At 38.6% G+C, this 22,326-nt stretch overlaps 1 protein-coding gene across 1 annotated transcript; it reads right to left on the bottom strand.

The window, feature by feature from the left end:
- Positions 1 to 1,625: 1,625 nt before the first annotated feature.
- Positions 1,626 to 21,282, bottom strand: nid1a (nidogen 1a). Its single transcript, XM_032553668.1, has 20 exons — positions 20,980 to 21,282; positions 16,071 to 16,373; positions 14,295 to 14,521; positions 13,947 to 14,215; positions 12,973 to 13,113; positions 12,640 to 12,891; positions 11,772 to 11,972; positions 11,468 to 11,701; positions 11,229 to 11,366; positions 10,262 to 10,390; positions 9,205 to 9,348; positions 8,526 to 8,645; positions 7,632 to 7,856; positions 6,801 to 6,970; positions 6,282 to 6,408; positions 6,038 to 6,209; positions 4,346 to 4,503; positions 4,142 to 4,265; positions 3,619 to 3,731; positions 1,626 to 2,141 (listed from the first exon to the last, which is right to left on the bottom strand). Exons 1-20 carry the CDS (start codon positions 21,181 to 21,183, stop codon positions 2,017 to 2,019), a joined length of 3,576 nt encoding a protein of 1,191 aa, XP_032409559.1. The 5' UTR covers positions 21,184 to 21,282; the 3' UTR covers positions 1,626 to 2,016.
- Positions 21,283 to 22,326: the final 1,044 nt, after the last annotated feature.

Here is a 22,326-nt window from a genome sequence, read left to right as displayed (position 1 = left end):
GCAGCATAATTGAACACTGTAAGCCTTTCTTACGGAGGGTGCCGTACTTTATGCTTAATATAAGGTTATGTGATGTTTTTCCATGAATGTTAGAATCTTTTTGTGAAATATCTGAAGTTTTATATCTTTCTTTAGGATAGAAAGGCGCCACAAACCTACGATATAAACAGAAACTTTCCGTAAGTAGGAAAGAAATAAAAATACATCCTAATTTGGACTATTTCTGAGTTATTATCGCGGGTAATAAGTCATCTGACAGTTTTGATTGCGTCTCTGTTGTGTTCGTAGTCTGAATGGTTTAAAGAGCTGCTTTCAGTGCCGCTCCATCTTCGCCTTAACAGACATAAACATGCAGGAAAAAAATCGATTTTCAATTTGTTTTTTGCACCAAACAGTTTTTATTATTAACAAGTTTTTATTATTAAAAACACAACAAAGTAATGATGGTAAAGGGCCGCACTGGGTTAACTCGGGGAATCTCATCTGTCTGTGTATCAATCAACTCTAAACCTTTTCTTTGTTCTGTCACAATTATCGATTTATTCCGTTTTGATGATCATGCTCCAAACTTTGCCAGGACTGACCGCCCCGCTCACCCGCTTCCTCATACACACAAAGCCAGTATCCTTCCCAGTCATACCTGGTGACGTCACTCCCACGTCGACACACTAAGTGTCAAAGCCGCCTGCTCCTGTCATATCAATAATTACTCATTTCATTCATATGGCTCTTACAGAGCCTCCGTGAAAACTTGTTTATTATTATTAACTGTTTGGTGCAAAACACTGATTGAAAATCGATTTTTTTCCTGCATGTTTATGTCTGTTAAGGCTAAGATGGAGCGGCACTGAAAGCAGCTCTTTAAACCATTCAGATTACGAACACAACGCAAAAGTTTTGCGAGGGAACGCAAAAGTATTGCGAGGGAACGCAAAAGTTTTGCGAGGGAACGCAAAAGTATTGCGAGGTAACGCAAAAGTATTGCGAGGGAACGCAAAAGAAAAAAAAATCCCCATGTCCCCTAGGGGGCTCCGTACTCTGCGATGTTTAACATGCTATCAAAAGAAATTACACAAAAGGTGATTTTTGTTACCCATGAACAATTACCCATGATTTATGTCATTTGCCGTTTAAATTGAGTTGTTTGGCAATAACTTGGCAGCCCGGTTTGAAATGTTAGCTGCCAAACATGTTGTGTCGCATTCCAGGTATTTAAAGTATACCGTAGCCAACACAAATGATAAAGTTACTGTTTTTAGTACAGCCTTCCCTTTTGAAATAATAAAATTAATGAATTAATAAAATGAAATAATAGAAGTAAAGTTAAATTAGTCTGTTGTGTGATTTGATATGTTGAACAGTGATTTTCAAAAATAAAGGGCAGCCGCGATGGTCCCCAGTTCACACAAAATGACCTATTAAACATGTGTAGTGATTACAGTAAGGTTGGAATTGAATACTCATAGCGCCATCCTGCAATTTTATATACAAAAAAAAAATATATATATTTACGGCATATAGTTCTCCAAATCCCCATAGAACTGCAAAAATGCTTTAGTATTTCAATTCAATCACCGGACACATGATGGCAGCGTTGCTTTGCTTATGATAAAAAAGCAAGAGCCTCAGAGTGGTAGAAAAACATTTATTTATTAGCTGGCCGGTATGTAACGTGATTCTACCAGCTTTACAGAGATGTTTATCCAATCAAGTCAACATTGAGACCATAAAAGCTAATAAGCTTTTAGTCGGACATGACAGTGTAGCACCACTGACACCAGATGCTGCTCCAATAAACTTCACATTAAATTATGGATCCCTTGAGCTTTATTCTCAGTTTATGTGCACTCAGGAAATAATTAAACATGACAGTGTAATTTTATGTACAGAACCTATTATGGACGAGATTTTAGTGAATAGAAATGTTAAAAAGTTGACTTTTGCTCCAATTTTTTCAAAAGATTTCGCAACACCGAGTGGTCCAAACATCTGAGAACGGTCGACTCTCTGAGGATTTCAGTACTCTCTCTCCACGCAGCCCACGCTCGCTCCGCTGTCGGGACACTTGCAGGAGCGGTCCCTCGGCGTCGCTAAACAGAGGTGAGTGCAGCCGCCGTTGTTCACAGAACAGTAGTTTTGACCTGTTGAAGGAGAGCAAACATTTGAGGACACTTATTTAAATAAGAAGTCTGAACAGCACGGAGTAGCAGGAAACAGCCTCTTTATATATATGAAACACATCCAAGGGAAACACATAGCAAACTCCAGATGTTGGGGGCCCACTCCCTTCACTGCACATTCCCTCGGTTTGGTCCAGCCTTTATCTAGAGGGGAGGATGAAGTCTGGTGCTTTGCTTTACCATGACTCATTCCTCCAAATAAAAAACATCGAGCTGCAAATTCCTGCTGTTACTTTAAGCTCGTTATGCATGCTAGCTATATTTCCTACCAGTTACAACGTCTTACAGTTTGTTTTCTAATTGCAACCTCACCTTCGACATTACCAAAAGTTTTGTGCACATTTGTAATGGAGACAAAAAGCTACCAATGAACTCAATTTACTAATTAGGCCACTGATTTTACAAAGAGGCATCAAAGTAATGAGGGTTTAACAGAAATGCACGTCCAGATCTGATTTTTATTGTCAAATAAATGGGAAAAAAAATCTATATTTTTCTTCCACTTCACAATTGGGTTCTGCTTTAGGTGCGTTTCCATTGACGATGTAATGTGACATTACGAAAATAAATCTGCTTCATAAAAACTGTTGTTTTTCTATAAAAAATGTTGCCAATAGAATGTGTTTTTTTGACTGCATAGAAATTTGCAATGGAAACATTTATTTTGCATCACACAAGTCACATGATCCACCACCAGATGTTGCCAGAGACGCAAACCACGAGAAGAAGAAGACGAGGACGACAGGAAGTAGTTGGGAGATGATGGCGCTGCATGTTTTGTTGTTTGTAATAATTTATCAAATGAACAAACTTATTTACGTGATTTTAATTCCTTTCCTTATTTAATGGAAACGCTGCAATTGTGAAATTGTTTTTTCGATGTAAGTGGAATATTGACAAAATTTTGCACACTTTTGTAATGAAAATGCAGCTTCCGTCGTGGTCTGTCACATAAGATTAGGAGTGCATCAATTGCACTCCTAATTACCGATATTTTAAAAAGCCTAACCTGCCTATTCTAATTTTGTCCGATACCAATTTTTTTTTGTCTGAAATGTTGCTCAATATAGCAAGAAAGTTGCTGAGTTGGCAACAGTGGGGTAATTATTATTAACTGTAAACGTGCAGATATGACCTGGTGGGCCAGTCTGTCAGTGAAACTTTTCTCATGGGAGACCAGAAGAGGACAATAGTTGATTTTTAGACCTTTCCAGAGGTATATAAGATCGATTTCACATGTAAAAATCAGCCGATCACCAAGGAAATCGGCAACGATAAATTGGCTGGCTGATAAATCGGTGCACCCGTACATAAAAACATGAGTCTCAATGTGACAAAGTGTCAAAAACATGCAGTTTGCAACATTTTGAAGAATATTAAAGCAATCTTTTGTCACATCCATTGGAAAAATGTCACACTTTTTAAACCGGTTTACTACCTGGAAGACACTGGGCGTAGGCCGTGGTGATCCCGTAGATGTTGGTCCGTTTCTGTGGCTGGAACTCATCCGACTCCTTTCCAGCATATTGGTCCACTTCAACGACCGCATCCCTGTTGTAAACACAATCAGCATGAGAGATTTCAGCAATGTGGGAAGGTCTCTGCCTGTGGGATCTTCCCAGCGTCTCCTGTTTAGTGTGTAAAGTCTGTCAAGGATGAGTAAGAGTTTGGTTTGGCTTCAGAGCCGCAGTTTGTTGCAAACTGTCTGAAGTGCTCGCCTCCCCCCACAAACACCTCTCAACCTTCTTGTGTAAGGTCCTGCAGAGATCACAGAGAGGCCCCTGGTAGGTCACTGGCAGATGCCTGAGCTGAGAAATTGCAAGCAGCTGTCACTTTTTCGAATTCCTCCAAACCCCTCGCTCGAAGCAACTTATCCCCCAACTCCCGCTTTCTTAGCTGCAACATAAATTCAGCTAAACATAATCTGAGCTTGGGAAAACATGAAGAAACAAACTCCAAACCTTTGCCAATCAGTGTAGTAGAGGTTCTTCCCAAAGGTTGTAATTCCAAACGGGTACTGGAGTCCTTCCAGAACCGTGCTGCGCTGAGCCCGGCCAGGATTCATGCACTCCATTTTATGTGTGCCTGCAGGCAAGAGGGTGAAGCACAGGACTCATCCCACAGCAGACATCAAAGTGAAGGTTAGTCATCCGCCTGAAGCCTACCTGCGTCCGCCCAGCACAGCAGGGAGCTCTGAGAGTCGTACGTCAAGGCGTTCGGCAGGCCCAGCTCGCTCTGAACCAGCAGTCTCCTGTTGGATCCGTCCATGTAGGAGGTTTCGATCTTCGGAGCTTCACGATTCCAATCAGCCCAGTACAAATTCCTGTTGTCAGGAGATGAACAGTACACAATATTTCCAATTAAATCCAATAAAACAGATGGATTGAATTTTTACTCAGCAATAAACAGAAAGTTGATTAATTTAGTAATTGGTAATATAGTAATTGGTTACAGTAATTGGTTACATTTACCAATGTAAATGTAACCAATTACTGTATAGTAATTGGTTACATTTACATGAGTAAAATCTTGGAAAAAAAATACTTTTAAGAGTATTTTTACTATATGCTGTAGTTTTTACTCTTACTTGAGTGATTTTATTACTCTACCCACTGTGAGAAACTTCACTGAATGAAGACAAGCTTGTTTTAACTCAAAATTTATCAGACACAGAGCTGCAGTTTTGTTAAAATTTCATAAACTGATTAGGAAAAATGTTTCTTTTCCCTGATTTTGTTATTTTTAAAATTATGTTATTTAAAGTAATGTTTTTCGTTTTGTTCCTTAAAATGCCAACATTTCCATGCGACTTTCTTTATATCTTTTCCATCTGATGACGTAATTTTAAAATATTACATGATTTATGTTCCGATTAGTTACTCAGTACTTGAGTAACATTTTTACCAAATACTTTTTTACTCTTGAGTAATTTCTTAGTGCTACTCTCGCTTGAGTGCAATTTTTGAGTAATCTACCCATTTCTGGTTTATATAAATCCAAGCCATTAGCTCGGAAATAGGTACAAAAACAGTAATATTCATATTCTGAGACATTTGTTTTAAAAGAATCTGCATAGTGTCGCCTATTTGTAGTCAAATTGATTTACATTTTCCTGTGATAAAATTTGCTCCTGATGTTTTGCTGGCTTGTTTGTGACAATAATGACTTTAAAAAACAAGAAAAGGTGAAAATTGATGAAACTGAGTCTTCTGTTTACCTCTGAAGGCAAAACTTGGATCTCAGACTAACTTACTCACAACTTAACAATGTTCCAGCAGCAAATCATAAAACTTGGGAGATACCTAATTCAATAAAGTTGAGGCTTTTTAAAGCAAACGTCCAAGTAGATTTTGAAGATTTTTATTTTTGCAACTAAAGTTAAATTTTAGTTCGAGTCTCAAACTCTGAGTCAAAGTCCTTTGTAGTTCTTGGAGATTATCATGTTTCCACAGTGTTTGGAGTAGTCAGGCTTATTTTGAGCAAATTAACTAGATTTTAAACATGTTTCTGAAACACATTTAGCGATTTAGTGGAACTTTATAAGAGCCTCTTATTTTTAGACCTTAAGCTCTGCCTTAAATTGGTCTTCAACAAAAATAAGAGACTGCTATGGTATCTTATTTTTTATGTGGGGTTTTGTTTTGTGCACCATTTGAAATTAGTTTTTTTTAGATAAAACTGTTGGTTAAAAATTTCACTGTCCTAAATTATGTGAAAACGGTGGGGTATATTCACTTTTATATTAGTTAAAAATGTAATGTTATTTTTTTAGCACATCCAAGAGGCTGGTGTTTAGCTTGTAATTTCTAGGAAAATATCTGGAAGATATTAAGCTTTTTATTTTAAGAATTACACACCCGTTGATGGGGTCAGTGACGATAGCTCGGGGGTTTACGAGATCTGTATCTATGAGGACTCGACGCTGAGTCCCGTCCAGAGACGCCACCTCAATGCGATCGGCCACGGAGTCGGTCCAGAACATCGTTCGACCCATGTGGTCAACGGCAATCCCTTCAGGGCTGCTCAAATCTGCAAGAATACGAGTTCACTTTATTTCAAAGCAGTCTCTTAATGTGTTAAAGTATAAGGAAGCAGAAATACCTGATGTGATGACAGCAGTGGGTTCTCCTCCATCTATGCTAGCCTTGCTAATCGAAGGAGATGAAATTTCTGTCCAGTAAATCATTTTCTCCATGCAGTCGTAGGCCACTCCAATGATTGCCTTCCCCTGCGGATGGGTCAACAAACAACATTTTTTAAGAGCGTTTGTTCTGAGAGTCGGGGAGCAGATGTGCGTCTAGACACAAACAATTTCAGTAAAAAATCCAGTGTGGGCCACTGAGCCAAACTTCAGACCAGCTGGTTGAAAACATCTCAAACTGATGTTAGTCATTAGAGCGGAGGCCGCCATGTGACTCCAATAAAAATGTAAGTCCTAAATACAAGGAGCAGATGGGAGTCTGACAGAAAGAGAGCAAAGTCTTTGACCCAAGATTCAGTGGCTGTAGCAAGAAATAATTCCTGTTCTGTTGGATATGTTTTGATGTTCAGTCTAAACGTTTTGAATGTTTAGAACTGGATCTTAGACTTACGAGGGAATATTTTATAGAAGAAACTTACAGGAAGATGGAGGACAGCCTTGGCATCTTGCTTTTTCATATTGTAAGCTTCCAAAGGGATGTGATCTATTCTGCCGCTCTGGGCAAACAGGAGGTGTGTCCCTGGGGGCAAAACCACATCGGGTCGAGGTCGGGGTCCAACAGGTGGAGCCACAGTGCCATGAGGGAGACCTGATGAAGTAAAAAAAAGAATTAGGAGTTAAATCAATGGACCTTAATCAAACTCTAAGGCTGATGGTCCGGAAGATTCAGTTCGATTGGGGACCAAAGTTGCAAATTTGTTACATTTTCAGATGCTGTGGTTCGCTTTCAACCTGGACTGAGTCAAACGAACCACACCAATTGAAAAACCTGTTCCCCCAATTATCTGTGGTGGCGCTGCACCAAGAACTACTGAAGGAAACGACATGAAAACTTCAGAAGAAGACCAGCGCAACTTCTTTCTTCACAAAATGTAAACAGAAATGGAGTAGTGTCAGATTTTAGGATTTCTCTTTTGTCTTTGGTAAAAAAAACAACGAGCCATTTCTCCCTCTAGTGCTAGACTCACACATTTGTTTAGGTTGTATTTACCCAGAATGCCCTGCGCTTTAGTCTACTTCCTGTTTTTGGAGCGATCTCCAGTCCGCTTGGCATTCAGATATGCATTCGAACCACACCCAGGTTTACTTTAATCAAACTAAGACCTAGGTTTTTAGACAGACCAAAGTTAGCATTTTTGGTCTGAACAAGACTTTCTAGGCAAACGGACCAGGGTTCGATTAAAGCGCAGAAAACAGAGTTGGTGTGATTCCACCCTTCGTAGCTGTTTTGGGAGCAGCAATTTACTTACAGTAAGGTTGGCTGCCATCGTCTGTGCGAGTCCCAGGGATCTCTTGTCCATTTCGATCCACACACCAGCACTGCCCAGTGCTACCAAAGCACTGTACTGGCCGATAATCACCATTTTCGCCGCACTCAGGGATGAACTGTTCCACAGGTCGAGGTCCACGTGGATTGAAGCTGGTCTGACCTAGAAGGCGTTCTCTGATGTCCTCGCATTGGGTTTTGGTCCGCTCTGAATAAAGAATAAAAGAAATCAGACCTCCAAGTAGCAACAGAGCACTTCTGAAAAACTCCCCTCTCTGCCAGAAGTATAAAATAACCTCAATAAAACTATTACCAAGAACAGAGTAGATGAAACCTTTTAACTCTTTCACCTGAATAAATATAGAACAGATATAAACCGCAGTGTGACTCAGTATAGCAATGGCAAATAGAGCTGATTTTTAATAGCAAATTTGCATCTTAAATAATAAATTCTAAGTACAAAACAAATGGGTTTTTTTTGTTTTTTTAGGCATGTCTTCTTTTGTGTTTTCATTTTATTGCTATCGTAAGTAAGGCCACAAATCTCCAGTGACTTTTCACTCAAAAACAGTAATTAAAATGGGCTAAACACAGTTAAGGGTTTTCAAGGACACTTCTCATTTTTGTTGCTGGGAATAAACAAAAATGTATTTCTTGACCAACAAGTTAGGAAAATGTACAACTTTGAGACATTTTTTCAGACCTTTTAAATTGTAATTTCAATTTGTTGCCGAGCAGGAAAAAAGAAAAGAATTCCCAATAACATTATTTAGCTTTTTTTGCCTAAAAATGGAAATAAACTGTGGCTCATGAGTGCTCTCAACTTGGTGAATTTAGTAAAAAGTTTGGACACTTCTGGTATAAATCATAGACTCACCTGAGGAGCAGTAGAAACCGTCTCCGCTGTAACCCGGCCTGCACTGGCAGATAAATGAACCCTGTGTGTTTGTGCACAACGCGTTCTGATGGCACCTGCTCTGCTGGCACTCGTCTATGTCTTCAGGAAAAAGACGAGAGGGTGAGTGAGGAAAAAGGAGCAGCATAACTCATAGAGCAAACTTCAAAATGATGGTTTTTGACAGTTTAACTCAGTTCAACCCAACTCTGTGGGCTTTCAAGTGGTTCTGAACTGCATGCAGCACAATATGAGGTCCTATTGTTTTGTTATATTGACATAATATTGCACCGTTTCACATGTGAAATAGAGAAGACCTTCATTGGAAAATGTGTTGTCTGGGTGTAACAAGGTTTTCAGGCTTATCTATACACAAACGTCACAGCGAGGTCACTATTCTGCAAAGAAAGTCAAAGGTTTTTCTCCCATATTTATAGTTGCCAAAGCTTCTTAGAAATATATGAAGTTTTTAACTTAGCATATCTCAAATTCAACTGAATCTATTATAAAATTTTCAAATAAATTACAATTCTGTCTTACACCGCTTTATAGTTTCAATTTCCTGCAAATTAAAGGTGTTTAGAAATTTGGATCGTAGACGCACAACGTTCCCAGTAATTTAACTACTTCCAAAAAGCTAACACTCTCTCCTCTCTCCTACCCCGGCACGATCTCCCGTCTCCTGCGAAGCCTGGGAGGCAGGTGCAGATGTAAGAGGAACCTCCATTGTAGTTGCACTGAGCTCGCTCGGGGATGTCACAGTTATGTGTTCCTTCCTCACAGTGGTTCACTGGTCGATCAACCTCTGTGGAAGGAAAGAAATAAAAAAAGAGCTTACGAATGGTATTAACTTCCAAAACCTGTTGAGGAGATTCAGCTCAACATGCTGCAAGTCTTTGTACTTTCATTTGGTTCTTAAAAAACAGCACAAGTGCTTAGAAAAAAACTAAAACGTCACAAATCAGAAGACACTGCCCCTGGCCTAGCAACCCCAGCAGAATTCTGTCAATCACCTAGCAACCCCAGCAAAGCCCAGCCCCTGGCCTAGCAACCCCAGCAGAATTCTGTCAATCACCTAGCAACCCCAGCAAATCCCTGCCCGTTACCTAGCAACCCCTGCAGAATTCTGCCTATCACCTAGCAACCCAAGCTGAACTCCAGAACATTTGGTCAGTTTTTTTTTTTTTTTCCTTCTACATTTCTTACATTAGCTGGCTTTTTAAAAAAAATAATAATAATTTTTACACTTCCTGTCACTTTAATGCTGATGACATTCAGCCTTGAGCTAAATAGTTCATCCTAGTCTACGCCTTAGTCACAACTGATGGGTATCTTTTCAGTAATTATTTCTCATTACGACTGAGACAATGATTATAGCTCCACCCAAAGCTCTTGCTTTCTTTTCCTGAACAACAAAATCCAGAATTTAAAATAGCTTTAGCCCTCCTTTGGCTTTGATTTCGATTCATTTCATTTAGGGAACAATTATAAATTGTGTCATATCCTCTCCTCTACCAAGTCAGAGAAAATTATTGTAGCATTCTTGCTATCATATTTAGATAATTACAAGATCCTATTGAATTTACTACATAGTGAATCATCTTTTAAGCTATTCAAAATGCTGCTGCCAGACTACTTTACTTCATGTTTATATCTGAAACAAACACTTAGTGATGTTTATGGTATTTTTTTTAAAGTAAAGAGATTAGGTCACTCACCGATGCATGTCCGTCCATCAATACCGAACTGATACCCTTCATCACACTCGCAGCGAAAAGTCCCAGGCTGATTGTTGCAGATTGAGTTAGGTCCACAGATCTGAGGATTTTCTCTGCACTCATCGATGTCTGGCAAAGACAACAGGCTCTTATCACTTCCTAATTATTCCCAAGAAATTTTGACTTCTGAAATCTGCATTTATGAAACCCGTCTGTTTTCCTGTCAGATGTTGCATGATCAAAGAGAAAAGCTTGATGAGATTTGGTAATTTTCCCAAGATAGCATCTGTCTGAAAAACTTCCTTCCTCTCTCTACTGTGTGTTCTTCCTGTTTGCTCTTTCATGTAGAAGACTTTTGGTTGTATGGAGGAAATCATGACCACACTGGACATGTCAAAGGGATTCAACACACTGGATAGCCCCTGTTAAGTGGCACAATTGTCCGTCCCACCGGAGGGAAGTTTGAGTTATGTTAATAGTGGGTCTGGAAAAGATATGAGAAGTGTGTGATTCATAGTGGCTTAGAAAACCATCACATTAACTTTTTCTATATTTTGTCACGTTATGATTATGAAATTTAAGAGAGTTATTAGATTCTGTTTACAGTTTTATGATGTATTTTATTCTGAAGTTTCTGTTTGAATCTGAAAAAATGGCCTTAGATTTATTTTCCTTCTTTTAAAATGTGATAAAATAGCTATTTGATTACTGTAAATTGCAGATTGTTAACAATGAAAATGTTAACCCAGTGGTACAAGAAACAAGAGACAGGAAAATAAAAGACAAAAGGAGGAAATTTTAGTAACTGGACCTGATTGAGGGGAGCAAGAGTAAAAGAGGAAAACCATTTATCATTTTCCTTCCCTTTTAGATGTAAATTCTACTTTGTGTAGATATAATGCATAAAAAACACATCAAAAAGAATTGCAGAGATTATGCTGATATATTTCATTAAGACCAGTCTCACCATAACATGTACGCCCATCACCATTAAATCCTGAGGCACACTGGCATGTGAACTCATTTCCTTGACTGGGTCGGCAAATGGCATTGGTATCACAGCCGTGTCTCCCAGTAAAACATGGGTTCTCTTCTGGTTCCCCCCCTGAAAATTACAATTTGTACGCCAATTTTATTGGAAAAGAGCAAAAACAAAACTAAACCTTTTGCGGAAGTCTCTTTTATGCAGACGCTTTATGCCCTTACCATTGACATCTCCAATCTTGTTGCTCATGGCCAAACGGAGGAGCTGGTTTGGAGCGTCATACAGAGCGAAGACCTGATCCACGCTTAGCAGCTGCGTAGGCTTCATGTCCCTTGAAACCTCACCATGCTGGCAGCCCTGGAAGGAAATGGTCTGACGCCACTGAAACCTCCTGTATTCATTGGTTCCTTCGGGGAAAATCAGCTTGTAGTTCTGAGTGGAGGATGAGGTGATCACTGAAACGTAAAATACCCTGATAAGTAAATACAATAAAGACACCCTGAAGGGTCAGACTCTGTGTCTTACGGTTGCTGCTGTACTGGTAGATTTCTGTGTAAGGTTCAGACTGGATGGAAGTGCCTGGAGGAACCTCAGGGATCTGGCCGTTCAGGGTGGTGGTCACCACCAGGTGGTCCTGTTCGTCCGTCCCTTTAAACTCCTGCCTGATGGTTAGCTTCTCGTTTCCAGGTAGAAAGGTCATTTCAGCCTGTCGGGTGAACTCTCCCCCTACAGAAAACAGTGAAATTTAAGACCCGGACCATGGAAACATTGTAATCCAGATGGTAAGTCAGTAAAGCTACAACTCAATCGCAAATGTTCATCCTTCTCCTAGTTTCATAGCATTAAATTCTCATTCATAGTTACCCTGAAAAAGTAACTTGATTACTGATTACTCCTTGAAAATGTAACAGATTAGGTGTGAAAAGATCAATCTCCTCCATCTCCTTCCTGTGCTACTGAAGAAATGCACCACTCCCCACCAAAAACAACCAATCAGAGCCAGGAGGAGAGTCTTAGCGCTGTCAATCAATCTCATGTAGTTCTTGCTAAATGTGTTAATGGCAGAGAAACAACTTGTTGTTACAGGAAAACCATTTATGAGTTGAACAGGCTATGCTAGATGATAGCTGTGATTGACAGCACTAAGATCCGCCTCCTGGCTCTGAATGGTTCTAGTTAGCACTGAACCATTCAGTTAGCACTCTACCTTCTGCCACTGGGAGAAGGTAGAGGAGCTTCACAGTTGATCTGACTCATCCTGTACTCTTATGACACAGTGACAGTTTCAACATACATACCGCAGCTTTAATCTGATTAATAGATTGAACATAGCAACACGTTGAAAAAAGGAGTCTCAGAGTAACGCAATGTCAGAACTGACATCACTGCTCACCAATAAGGCTGAAGCCGTTCTTGAATCCAGGCTGCTCAAGAGCAAACGCCCAGCCGATCACACCACTGATGGCCGACAATGGCATCAACGACGGCCCCAGAGCATCAGGAATGTCGCTGATGGCAACATAGGATCGGCCGTCGTTCACCACCACGTACGAGTGGAGGTCCTTGCTGCTGAACTCCACTGGAGACTGAGAGTTGCCCACAAAAACCCTCCCATTGACTTTACCATTCATCCTTTGTGGCTTTCCTGTAAAAAAAAAACTAATTGTTTATTGCTAGAATGTTCTCACTGTTATTATGTTTTATAATTTCAGAAGTAAAAGCGTACCCTCTGCCACACACTGCAGTCCATTTCCATAGTAGCCGTGTCTGCAGTGACAGCAGAATCCACTGGTATAATCTCTGCAGTCTGCAAACTGGGAGCATTTATTTCTGCTGTTGGCACATGTCCCAAGGTTGTACGAAAACACTGAGAATGAAGAATAAAGACAAAGTTAAGATTTCCCAGAAAAATACTAATAGTTTAATCAATTTTTTTTCATTAAAAAAGGTGTCCCACAGAGGTGTATATTTGAGATTCTGCTGTTTTAATAGACAAATAAACACTTAACACTATTTTATTGGAATGTTTTTTTTAATATAAATTAAAGTAGAACATCATTGTGAATTGGAAGGAAAATTACAATATGTGTTTCAATTACAGAAATATAAATCGGATTAAAGTTTGTGTGCAAATGTATTCAGATGGTTATTACTTGAGTATTCTAAACAATAGACAGATTTGCAAACAAATGAATGAGTGAATCAGTAATTTAATCTCAGGCCTGTTATGGCACACCACTCTGACACCATCATACAGAATCTGAATAAGGTAAAGGTGAAACGATGCCACTTTAGAAGTTCTGAGAATAACATATTTACACAAAAAGAAGGGTTTTTAATATCTTAAATGCAAAATATAAGTATTTCTAGTATAGTTGTGCTCTGAATGGGATGTTTCAGAGTCTGTACTTAAGTTTATTCAAACACTAAATTAGTTGACAATTATTTCACCAATGGATTAATCGCGATTAATCGTTTCAAACTTTCTCTTGGATTTATTTTCGAGCTCTGTGTTATGGCCCGGCTCGGATGGCCGCAACAAAAAATAGGGAGGACATGGAAACCAGAAACATTTTTAGCCCTTCAGAGGCATTTATTAAAATGCCAGTTAACTCCATAGGTAAAGCACATAAATATGAAGTTATGTAGTTGTAATGTGACAAAATGAGAATAAAATTATGTTTTTCTGCACAGACCCACCATCTACATTTATCTCTGGGTCATCGACCACAACTACTTCGGGGTTCTGTGGCTGATGTGGCTGGTATGGCAGAGGAAGGATTTCAAGGACCTCAATCTGTTCAGCATCTGGATCGATGTTAGCATATCTCTGCTGTCCTTCGTGCTCCAAAACCAGCAGCGGGGCCTCCGGCGGCAGATCGGTGACTTCCCCAGGAGCAACATTGGAAAAATGGGGAGACGTTCCGATCTCATAAACCCATACACCACGCATGCCAGAGTTTGTCTTCCTGTGAGAGTGGATGATATAAGTGAGTCTGCAAGATGAACATGGCAGTGAAATAGTGATTTGTTGGGACAGATTCTTACTCCGCCAATTCCCTGACAGAAGTCTCGTTATCCATGCTGGTGCGGTAATATTGTCCCTGGCTGGAAAACAGGAATCCTCGGACCAAACCTTGGCTGAAGCCAGAATGCATGATCAGATCACTGTCTCCTATTGGTGTGGATAAAAACTGAACTCCATCCCTGGCGTAGAGGAGAATTGCATATGAGGCAGTCTCCAGGGAGGCAAGAACCAGCTGGAAGGTGTTTCTCTAAGCAAAAGAAAATGCAAGAAAAGGTGTTAATGTTTCGCTCCACCAAAGCCTACTAAAAAATAGACCCTTGACCCTTGATTGAGAAAGGATTGCTACCTGGAAACGTAGACTCATTTGAGTTTTTATTTTACCCAATTGCTAACTTTTGGCAATGTGCCAATATAATGCTAAGAAGCTTACCGGAAATTGGAGGCCTTTCAAACAACCATTCAGCACCGCTAAAAGAGAATATCCAAACAAGATGGCTGCTAATGTTAATTCAATATTTGAAGGCATAGCCAACATGGACTGAACGGCTCTGTTTAGTTCCTCTGCTGCCATTACTAAAACTACAGGCAGACTGCAATTCTAAAACAGCGCAGAAAATCACAACTTGTCCTCCTTCTGTTTACTGATTGGCCCAGTAAAAATCTACTGGAGGCGATCAAAGTCTCGAGAAGAAAACCTAGACTGTACTGGAAGTGAGATTTTTTTAGCATGATTGCACAGAAAGGTAATGGCCAGGCTTGGAGGTGTGGACTCTATTGAGGTTTTAAATTTTACCCCAGGGTTTCCCTCAGTATATTATAGGCCTGGCGGCCCGCCATGCTTTACGAGCCCCACAGCCAGGCTAAGCCTTTCTTGTTTATGTTTTTAGGAAAATAATAATAAATAGAAAAACGCTATTTTTATTTTTTTTTAAGTTGGCTACGCGGAGATCTCAGAAACTCGCCCCATAAACTGGACCAACCAAAACAGTTTCTGTGTCCCCTTGTTAAAAACTCAACAGACACAAATGGAAGAGCTACTAAAGCCACATTAGCAACATTAAATTAAATCTCCCGTTTGCACATCATTTAACTCGTACAGGGCCGGTCCAAGGCTGTATGAGGCCTTGAGCAGAATTTGACTTAGGGGCCCCTCTTGCTGCTAAAAACATCAGCAACTCTAACAGCTTCTGTGTTAGATTTTCTGAAATCTGGGAGAGGGGAAGTAGTTTAACTGGCCAACCTAAAAAGCAATAAGTTATAATTGTAGTTTACTAGTTTGTATTTGTGAACAAACAGCTCAAACTCAAAGATTAAACTCACAGCATCAGATTGTTGATATGGTAACAAAACAATTTAACTATGAATATTGTTCTTTGAACTTTTACAAAGTAAACTTGCCAGCTCCTTAAAATCTTACATATAAATATTAAACAATTTAAAATATTTTAATTTATGTATGCTGAAACCATTAAATCAAATTTAGCAGCATTGACAATCTCAGTAAATAAATGTAACATTTATGTATCTGTGGTCTGTGTTAAAATATTAGCATTTATGGGGCCCCTGAAGCCCTTGGGGCCTGATGGAGCTGCTGACTTAATTTGGATTAAACAAAAGTGCAAATAATTGATATTCATTTTAATTGTGTTTTTTGATTTGTTGTTTTTAAGACTAGTTGTTTGTTTGTTTACTAGTTGTGGGTTTAAGACTAGCTGGTGATGAAACATCATCACCAGCTTAGCACACAGCTAAGCTAGCTCCACCACAGATAAACTGCAGAACCGCTTGACGCTCACCTTCTTCTCGATGCCATCTCCTCTAGTTTGGGGTTCATGAGCGGCGACATCCAGCCAGGTGATCACCACGGCAGCTGTAGGACTGACCTCATCGTCGTCCGGGAAGGCCCTGTTGATGTGCTCAGCCGCCCGACGCAGAACATCCGGACTGGAGTCCTGACGGAAGAAAACTCTCCCCAAGCCATCGCTTGTGTCCAGATCCCCCTGCAGAGCTGCGATCATGCCAAATTTGGGAGGCATTTTACCGAGGTATGTCGACTCGCTTGTTGGTTCTGCCGTGGCGACAAAACCGTTGGTGTTGATCTGAAATTAAAGGAACAAAATGGCGGCTTGGATATGAAGAAAAATATGAGTGACAGCCTCCTCTTGACACCACAGAAATAGACAAATTTTATATTTGAGCTCTTTTTTTATATATTTTTGAGCTCTTACCATTTATAATTACTTTAAAAAATTTAAAAACGGTTCTTAACACATTAGATCTGTTAGCATTTTGAATAATAAGAACCCTATCCTAATCCCACCATGTAGCCAATTGTGTTTTGCCATGTAGGTGAAGGATTAATTTGGTTTTAATTGTTTATTATATCAATCAATCAAGTTTATTTGTACAGCACATTTATTCAACAAGGCAGTTTAAAGTGCTTCACATAATACAAAATACAACAATAAAACGTCATAAAAACATCATTCTGTTGCTAATTTAAGAAACCAGTAACAAACATTACATTTTGTGGAGTACCATCATCAAAATGATCAATACATACCATATATGTTGGTCAATATTATGGTTTTTGTTATAATATTTGTGTTATAGTTTCCTTGTTTTGCATTTGTTTGTTTTGATTGTATTTGTGTAGTCAAGTCTTTTGGTAACACTTTATTTGATGGGTTGTGAATAAAACTTATGACATCGTCATAACACCTGTCATGAGTAAGTCTTCATGAATATTTATGATTGTTGTCATAAAGTGTCATTCGGTAAATCATGACACTTTTTTTTTTTTTTTTTTACCCCTCCAGGGGGTCTTTTGTGGGCTCTAGTGTCCCTTATATCACAGTAGGCTGACAGGAAACGGGGAAGGAGACGGGGAAGACATGCGGCAAATGTCGTCGGGTCCAGGAGTCGAACCCGCGACGGCCGCGTCGAGGACTCAAGGCCTCCAAATACGGGTCGCGCTAACCGCTACGCCACCACGGCACGCCCAAATCATGACACTTTTAATACAACGTTGACATTATTCAAAATGTCTTTGTTATGACAACTTGTCATTAACCAAGAAATCATGATAAATGATTTATAAATTTGTTATAAAAGTATTACTGATTAAACTTTAAAAATTATGTAGCTTTATGTTATTAAAGCTAAAGTTTAATCAGTAATACTTTTTTATAACAAATTTATGTCAGATCAGGATTTCTTGGTTAATGTCAAGTTGTCATAACAAAGACATTTTGAATAATGTCAACTTTGTATTAAAAGTGTCATGATTTACCGAATGACACTTTATGACAACAGTCATAAATATTCATGAAGACTTACTCATGTTCATGACAGGTGTTATGTCATGTTTATGACGGTGTCATGACAGTCTTATTCACAACCAGTCAAATAAAGTGTTGCCAGTCTTTTTAACCTTGTTTGCATAAACGTTAATTTATCTTGCTAAAAACAAACACTCATTATCCAGGGACAAGAGATGTAAAATAGCCTTTTGGCTAATTCTGGTGCATTTACAAAAATGTTAATTAATGTGTTTTGTCCCAATCAAATAAATTAGAGTTAAACATTTTCCAAACTCATTAGACCATAGTTGTTTTCCATCCAAAAAGCCATATTTGGCCCCACTACTACAAAATAAAACTTGCCTAGAGGCCCCCTAAAAATCTCTCTTTTAAATATGTACAACATGAAATGTTTTATTCTGAAAGCTAACACAATTAAATTAAATGTAATTATATTGTCAGATTTTAAAAGAAAAAAGCAATTCTACAGAATGAGATGAGCCGTTTTTAAAAATATGGGAAATGAAGAAAGATGGAGAGCATAGTTTGATGGTAGTGACTCTTAAAAGCCTGTTGTAGACATTAAAAGCAGATTTTGCTTAAGAACTTACGGAAAATCCCATAAAACTACAATTTTGTGTTGCATTTTGGCTTTGTAAGAGCCACAGTGCAATATTTTAATGATTCAAAAGAGCTATCTTTCTGAGTCATTAGAAGAATGAACAAACAACGTTTACATAACGTAACATAGTGTTTACACGCTTACTGGTTTATTAATGGGAGCACATGTGAAGGCTTAAAAACAGTAGGATTATGTCAAAAACATTGTTCCTGACAAAAAGAGAACAAGAAAACTCTTCTTTGGAAAGGCTGTGCTGTTTCCTGTCTCCTGAAGAACAGCCTCAGAGAGCATAAGGATTGGACACTAATCGTCATTACAGAAACTTCCTGACAAACTGGGAAAACAATCAGCGATTGTCATCTCACAGATGTGGAGCAGAGAGCAAAATAAAAAGAGAGATCTTTATAGATAACTGTCAACATATGTTAAACCTTGATAAAATGCTAATTACACTCATAAGGAGATGATAAACCCCCCCCAACCTGATTACGAAAGACAATTTTGTTTAACCATGTCTGCACTGAAACCGCTGGGAAACAGTTAACTCCCACAGGGCGCAGACAGTTCAGAGCAGACTGTGTCATAAATGAAAAACAGAGCTAGCTGCAGCTGGGAGGCAAGGCTGCGGTCAGCAATGCAGCCGGGAGTCATCCTAAAAAAAAAAAATCAACTTCAAGCTAATGCGTAAACCACAGCTCTATGATTGTGCATGTTTAATTAAGGTTAGCTATACTGCTAAATATGAAAATTATAGTAAAAACCTCTAAATGGCAAAGGTAAGAAAATTAAAGGAACAAAAATAAATTTCTATAATAGATATAACTGCTCAGGGTTTCCCCCAGTGTATATTAAGCCTGGCGGGTCATCAGGCTTTACTTGTGCCCCTACCAGGCTAAGCACTGCTTGTTTTATTTTATTTTATTTTTTTATATGTTTGTGTTTTTTAAGACTTTATAGTTGGTGTTCAAGTGTTAATCTTCCAATCTTTCCATAACACATAATTACCAAGAGATATTTTAAAATGTTCCATCAACTTTAATCATTTTTTAACTCAAAAACATGGCAGGCCGCTGGATGAATGACTGCTTTAACACCCAACCACCAGGGTCAGCAAGTTTTCTGGAGGAAACCTAATTCACACAAATTACTCAAGTTATTATGATTAACGTTTGATTAAAGGACATTAAGGTAAAATCTATATGTTCAAATGATATTAACAGGAGAAAGTTATATTACAATTGCAAGTAACTAATAGTATGATAATGGTTAATCTACAGTTTTTGCAGCTTTAATTTGCTTGAATCGGGCATCCAAAACATACTTTAATTTACACAAAAACAGGATGTTAAGTTGTTGCACATCAATTTTCAAAACAAACATTTAGATTTTTGCAACTTCTTGAACAATAATACAATTAAATAATGAGATGTGTGATCACATATATTATCGATACCAATATCTGGAGCAGCATTAATCCTTTACTAAGTCATTTTTGGGGAGTATAAGAAACTGAGGGATTGTTTCAACAAGAAAAGCAATGTGGAATACCCCAATCACAGATTTTTATCTGTACATATTTATTTAAAGTTAGAATTACGACTAGTCCTGTGTCAACATGTACTGAAATGGCACTCAGCAAGGAACAATCCAGTTCTCCAAAACCAAAATAAAAAGCCAGATTAGTCTGCAAATGCTCTTAGGGTCAAAAACCTGGTGTTTGGAGATGTATTCTGTGACTAGATGAAATGAAAACTAATCAACTTCAAGGTTGTTCCTTCAAACTAGCTAGATGTTTGAAGGAATAAACTTCAAGGAAAGTTGTGAGAAGTATGACGATGGGCTTTATGAAGTTGTCGATGGGCAACCTGTCAAATTTAGCACAAATTGATCTTTTTAAAAAAACAATAACTCAAAGCCTATCGGAAAATTAGTTACAGTCATAACTTTCTAAGTGGTTACCACCAAACCCTAATCTCTGTCTCTGGAAGAAGGATCTGTAAACATGAGATTCAGGTCATGCAGTTTAAAAGGTAATTATACCAAGTAGCTAGAACATGTCTGTAAACTTCTGACTTTGAAAGATGCCTAAGAGAAACTTAAAAATAAATTTATTTTTGGTCATTTAGCAAAAGATTAAATATCAGAATAAGAAAAAAATGACATGTGCCTCTGTATATAAGCTGTATGTAAACATCTGGTTTCAGCTGTAATGCCTTGGAAATTACATTTTGCATGCTTTTGTCCGTTTTGGCGCCTCGCTGCGCAGCACAATTAAAACATATGTTTTACACATCAGATTCAGAGGGGCTGCTTGTTCGACCAAATGGCTCATTTCCTTTTACAAGTAACTGGAGAAAAAAAAGTTAAATTAAAGGAAAGTTTTGATTAGAAACAGTTCAAGAACACATTTTTGACATACCAATGTTTTATGCAACGTGAACTGATCACTGGATCTTTTTGGGGGGTTGGATAACAAACTGTGATTCTTGCCCCTTATGTAAACAGTAACATGATAAGCTCAAGAGAAGCGGATTCCACCAGTCAGAGAAGGCGCAATGAAAAGTAAATTGATCCTAAATGTTTACGGTCGACAGAAAAAGCACAAATCACCGGAAAAAGAATGTTAAACTTCCAGGAATTGCTAATGGATGTGACTTCTGGCCGCGTTCCTGTTTGGATTATGCGCAATTACGCAAAACAAGAGAAAGACTGCCAGTCTATGTTGACTTCTAACCTCCGGTTTGAATATGTTGTAGCGTGATGAATTACTGGTTTACTTACAAAAATGCTGTCGAAAGTGCCATCATAAAAAAACAAGGGCTTGCTGAGTGAGAGGCGGTGGGTCTGGTCATTCCCTGAGTTTAGTGACTGATCTCCTGCGTTGGGACCGAAGGCGAAAAACTCTTCTCGTCTTACGCTCTGCACCGATGCCATAAATCCGACAAAACTCGCCCAAAGGAGCCATCCTGGCTTTACCCAACTCATCGTTCCAGTTTCTGAAGCAGCAGAGCGGCCACTCCTGTGTTTTAAGGAGGACTAATGAATTGTTGGGTCACGAAGTGGAGTCCTAAGGAGTGGGCGGAGAGCTGCGGAGCGCGTCAGACTCAGAGAACAGCTTTGGTTTAGTTGTCTGTTCAAGATCTCCTATAACAAGCTTCTTTTGGAGCTACGTTGAGATTTCCAGACGCATCTTACTGAATTTGGACATCACAGAGAAGTTATTTGTTTTAATGTAAGTGTAAGGTCATGTTTTTCACCGATTCATCCCACGCAGTGTGATATTTAGAAGAAACGGATGTTCTAGATCCGGTTTTATCTTAAATGTTCTCAAGAGCCGGTTGTGTCAGAATCTATTGATAACACTCGTTAAACTTTAAAATATTAATTAATAGTTGTCTCTGCATTATTGATAATTTTTTCACATTGATCAGTTCCTCTAGGATTTTGCGATTGTTTTGTATTTATTTATTTATTGCAATCAAAATCACAGATTTATTACGCTAATTTACAAATATTTGCAAGAAATTTACCAATATTTACGCGTATCTATGACAGTAAATGTGATTAAGAAAGCCTGCGGCAGCTGTATCGTAAAAGTAAGAAATAGTGCCAACTACTGGTGGGAGTTAGCATAACTGAAGCCATGCGTTAGCGGGAGTAGGGATCTGTTGATCTGTTTGGGAGAATATTTGCGATCTCTGAATCGCGGAAAACCGGCGGGTCAGATCTATGTAATTTGGCGTCTGAAGGGCCACATAAAAGCTGTGGCAGGCTAGACTTTATCCAAATTCTGACTCAGGTTTTAACAAAAGTAATTCAAAGGAAAAACCACAAAAGCACCTAAAGGTCAGACATTTGATGATGTATCAAACTTAAATATTAAAACGTATCAATATTGATATTGGTATCTGAAATATTGGCCCTCTCTTAACTTGGTATTGAATTTATACCAAAATATGCATTACTGCATATACTAAACAATATAACTGCTGGTGTTTATATTTTTTTATTTAATTGTTGAACATCTTATTCTTAGTATTTGTAAATGATACAAAACAATAATCAAGTTTTAACATTTTACCTGACTTTCTTTGCTTTTTTTCCATGATGTCAAACAAAGGGGTAACA

The sequence above is a fragment of the Xiphophorus hellerii genome, chromosome 22 (assembly GCF_003331165.1).
Source record: "Xiphophorus hellerii strain 12219 chromosome 22, Xiphophorus_hellerii-4.1, whole genome shotgun sequence".
NCBI lineage: Eukaryota > Metazoa > Chordata > Actinopteri > Cyprinodontiformes > Poeciliidae > Xiphophorus > Xiphophorus hellerii.
Note: the sequence above shows the minus strand (reverse complement) of the source record. Positions and strands in the feature narration are given on the sequence as shown.

Excerpts from the sequence above, each read along its gene's own strand:
- nid1a (XM_032553668.1), bottom strand. The coding sequence starts at position 21,183 with ATGAGTTGGGTAAAGCCAGGATGGCTCCTTTGGGCGAGTTTTGTCGGA. Across the intron at positions 13,114-13,946 it reads CCCAGAGATAAATGTAGATG|TGTTTTCGTACAACCTTGGG; the intron begins GTGGGTCTGTGC and ends CTTCATTCTCAG. Across the intron at positions 12,892-12,972 it reads ACTGCAGTGTGTGGCAGAGG|GAAAGCCACAAAGGATGAAT; the intron begins GTACGCTTTTAC and ends TTTTTTTTACAG.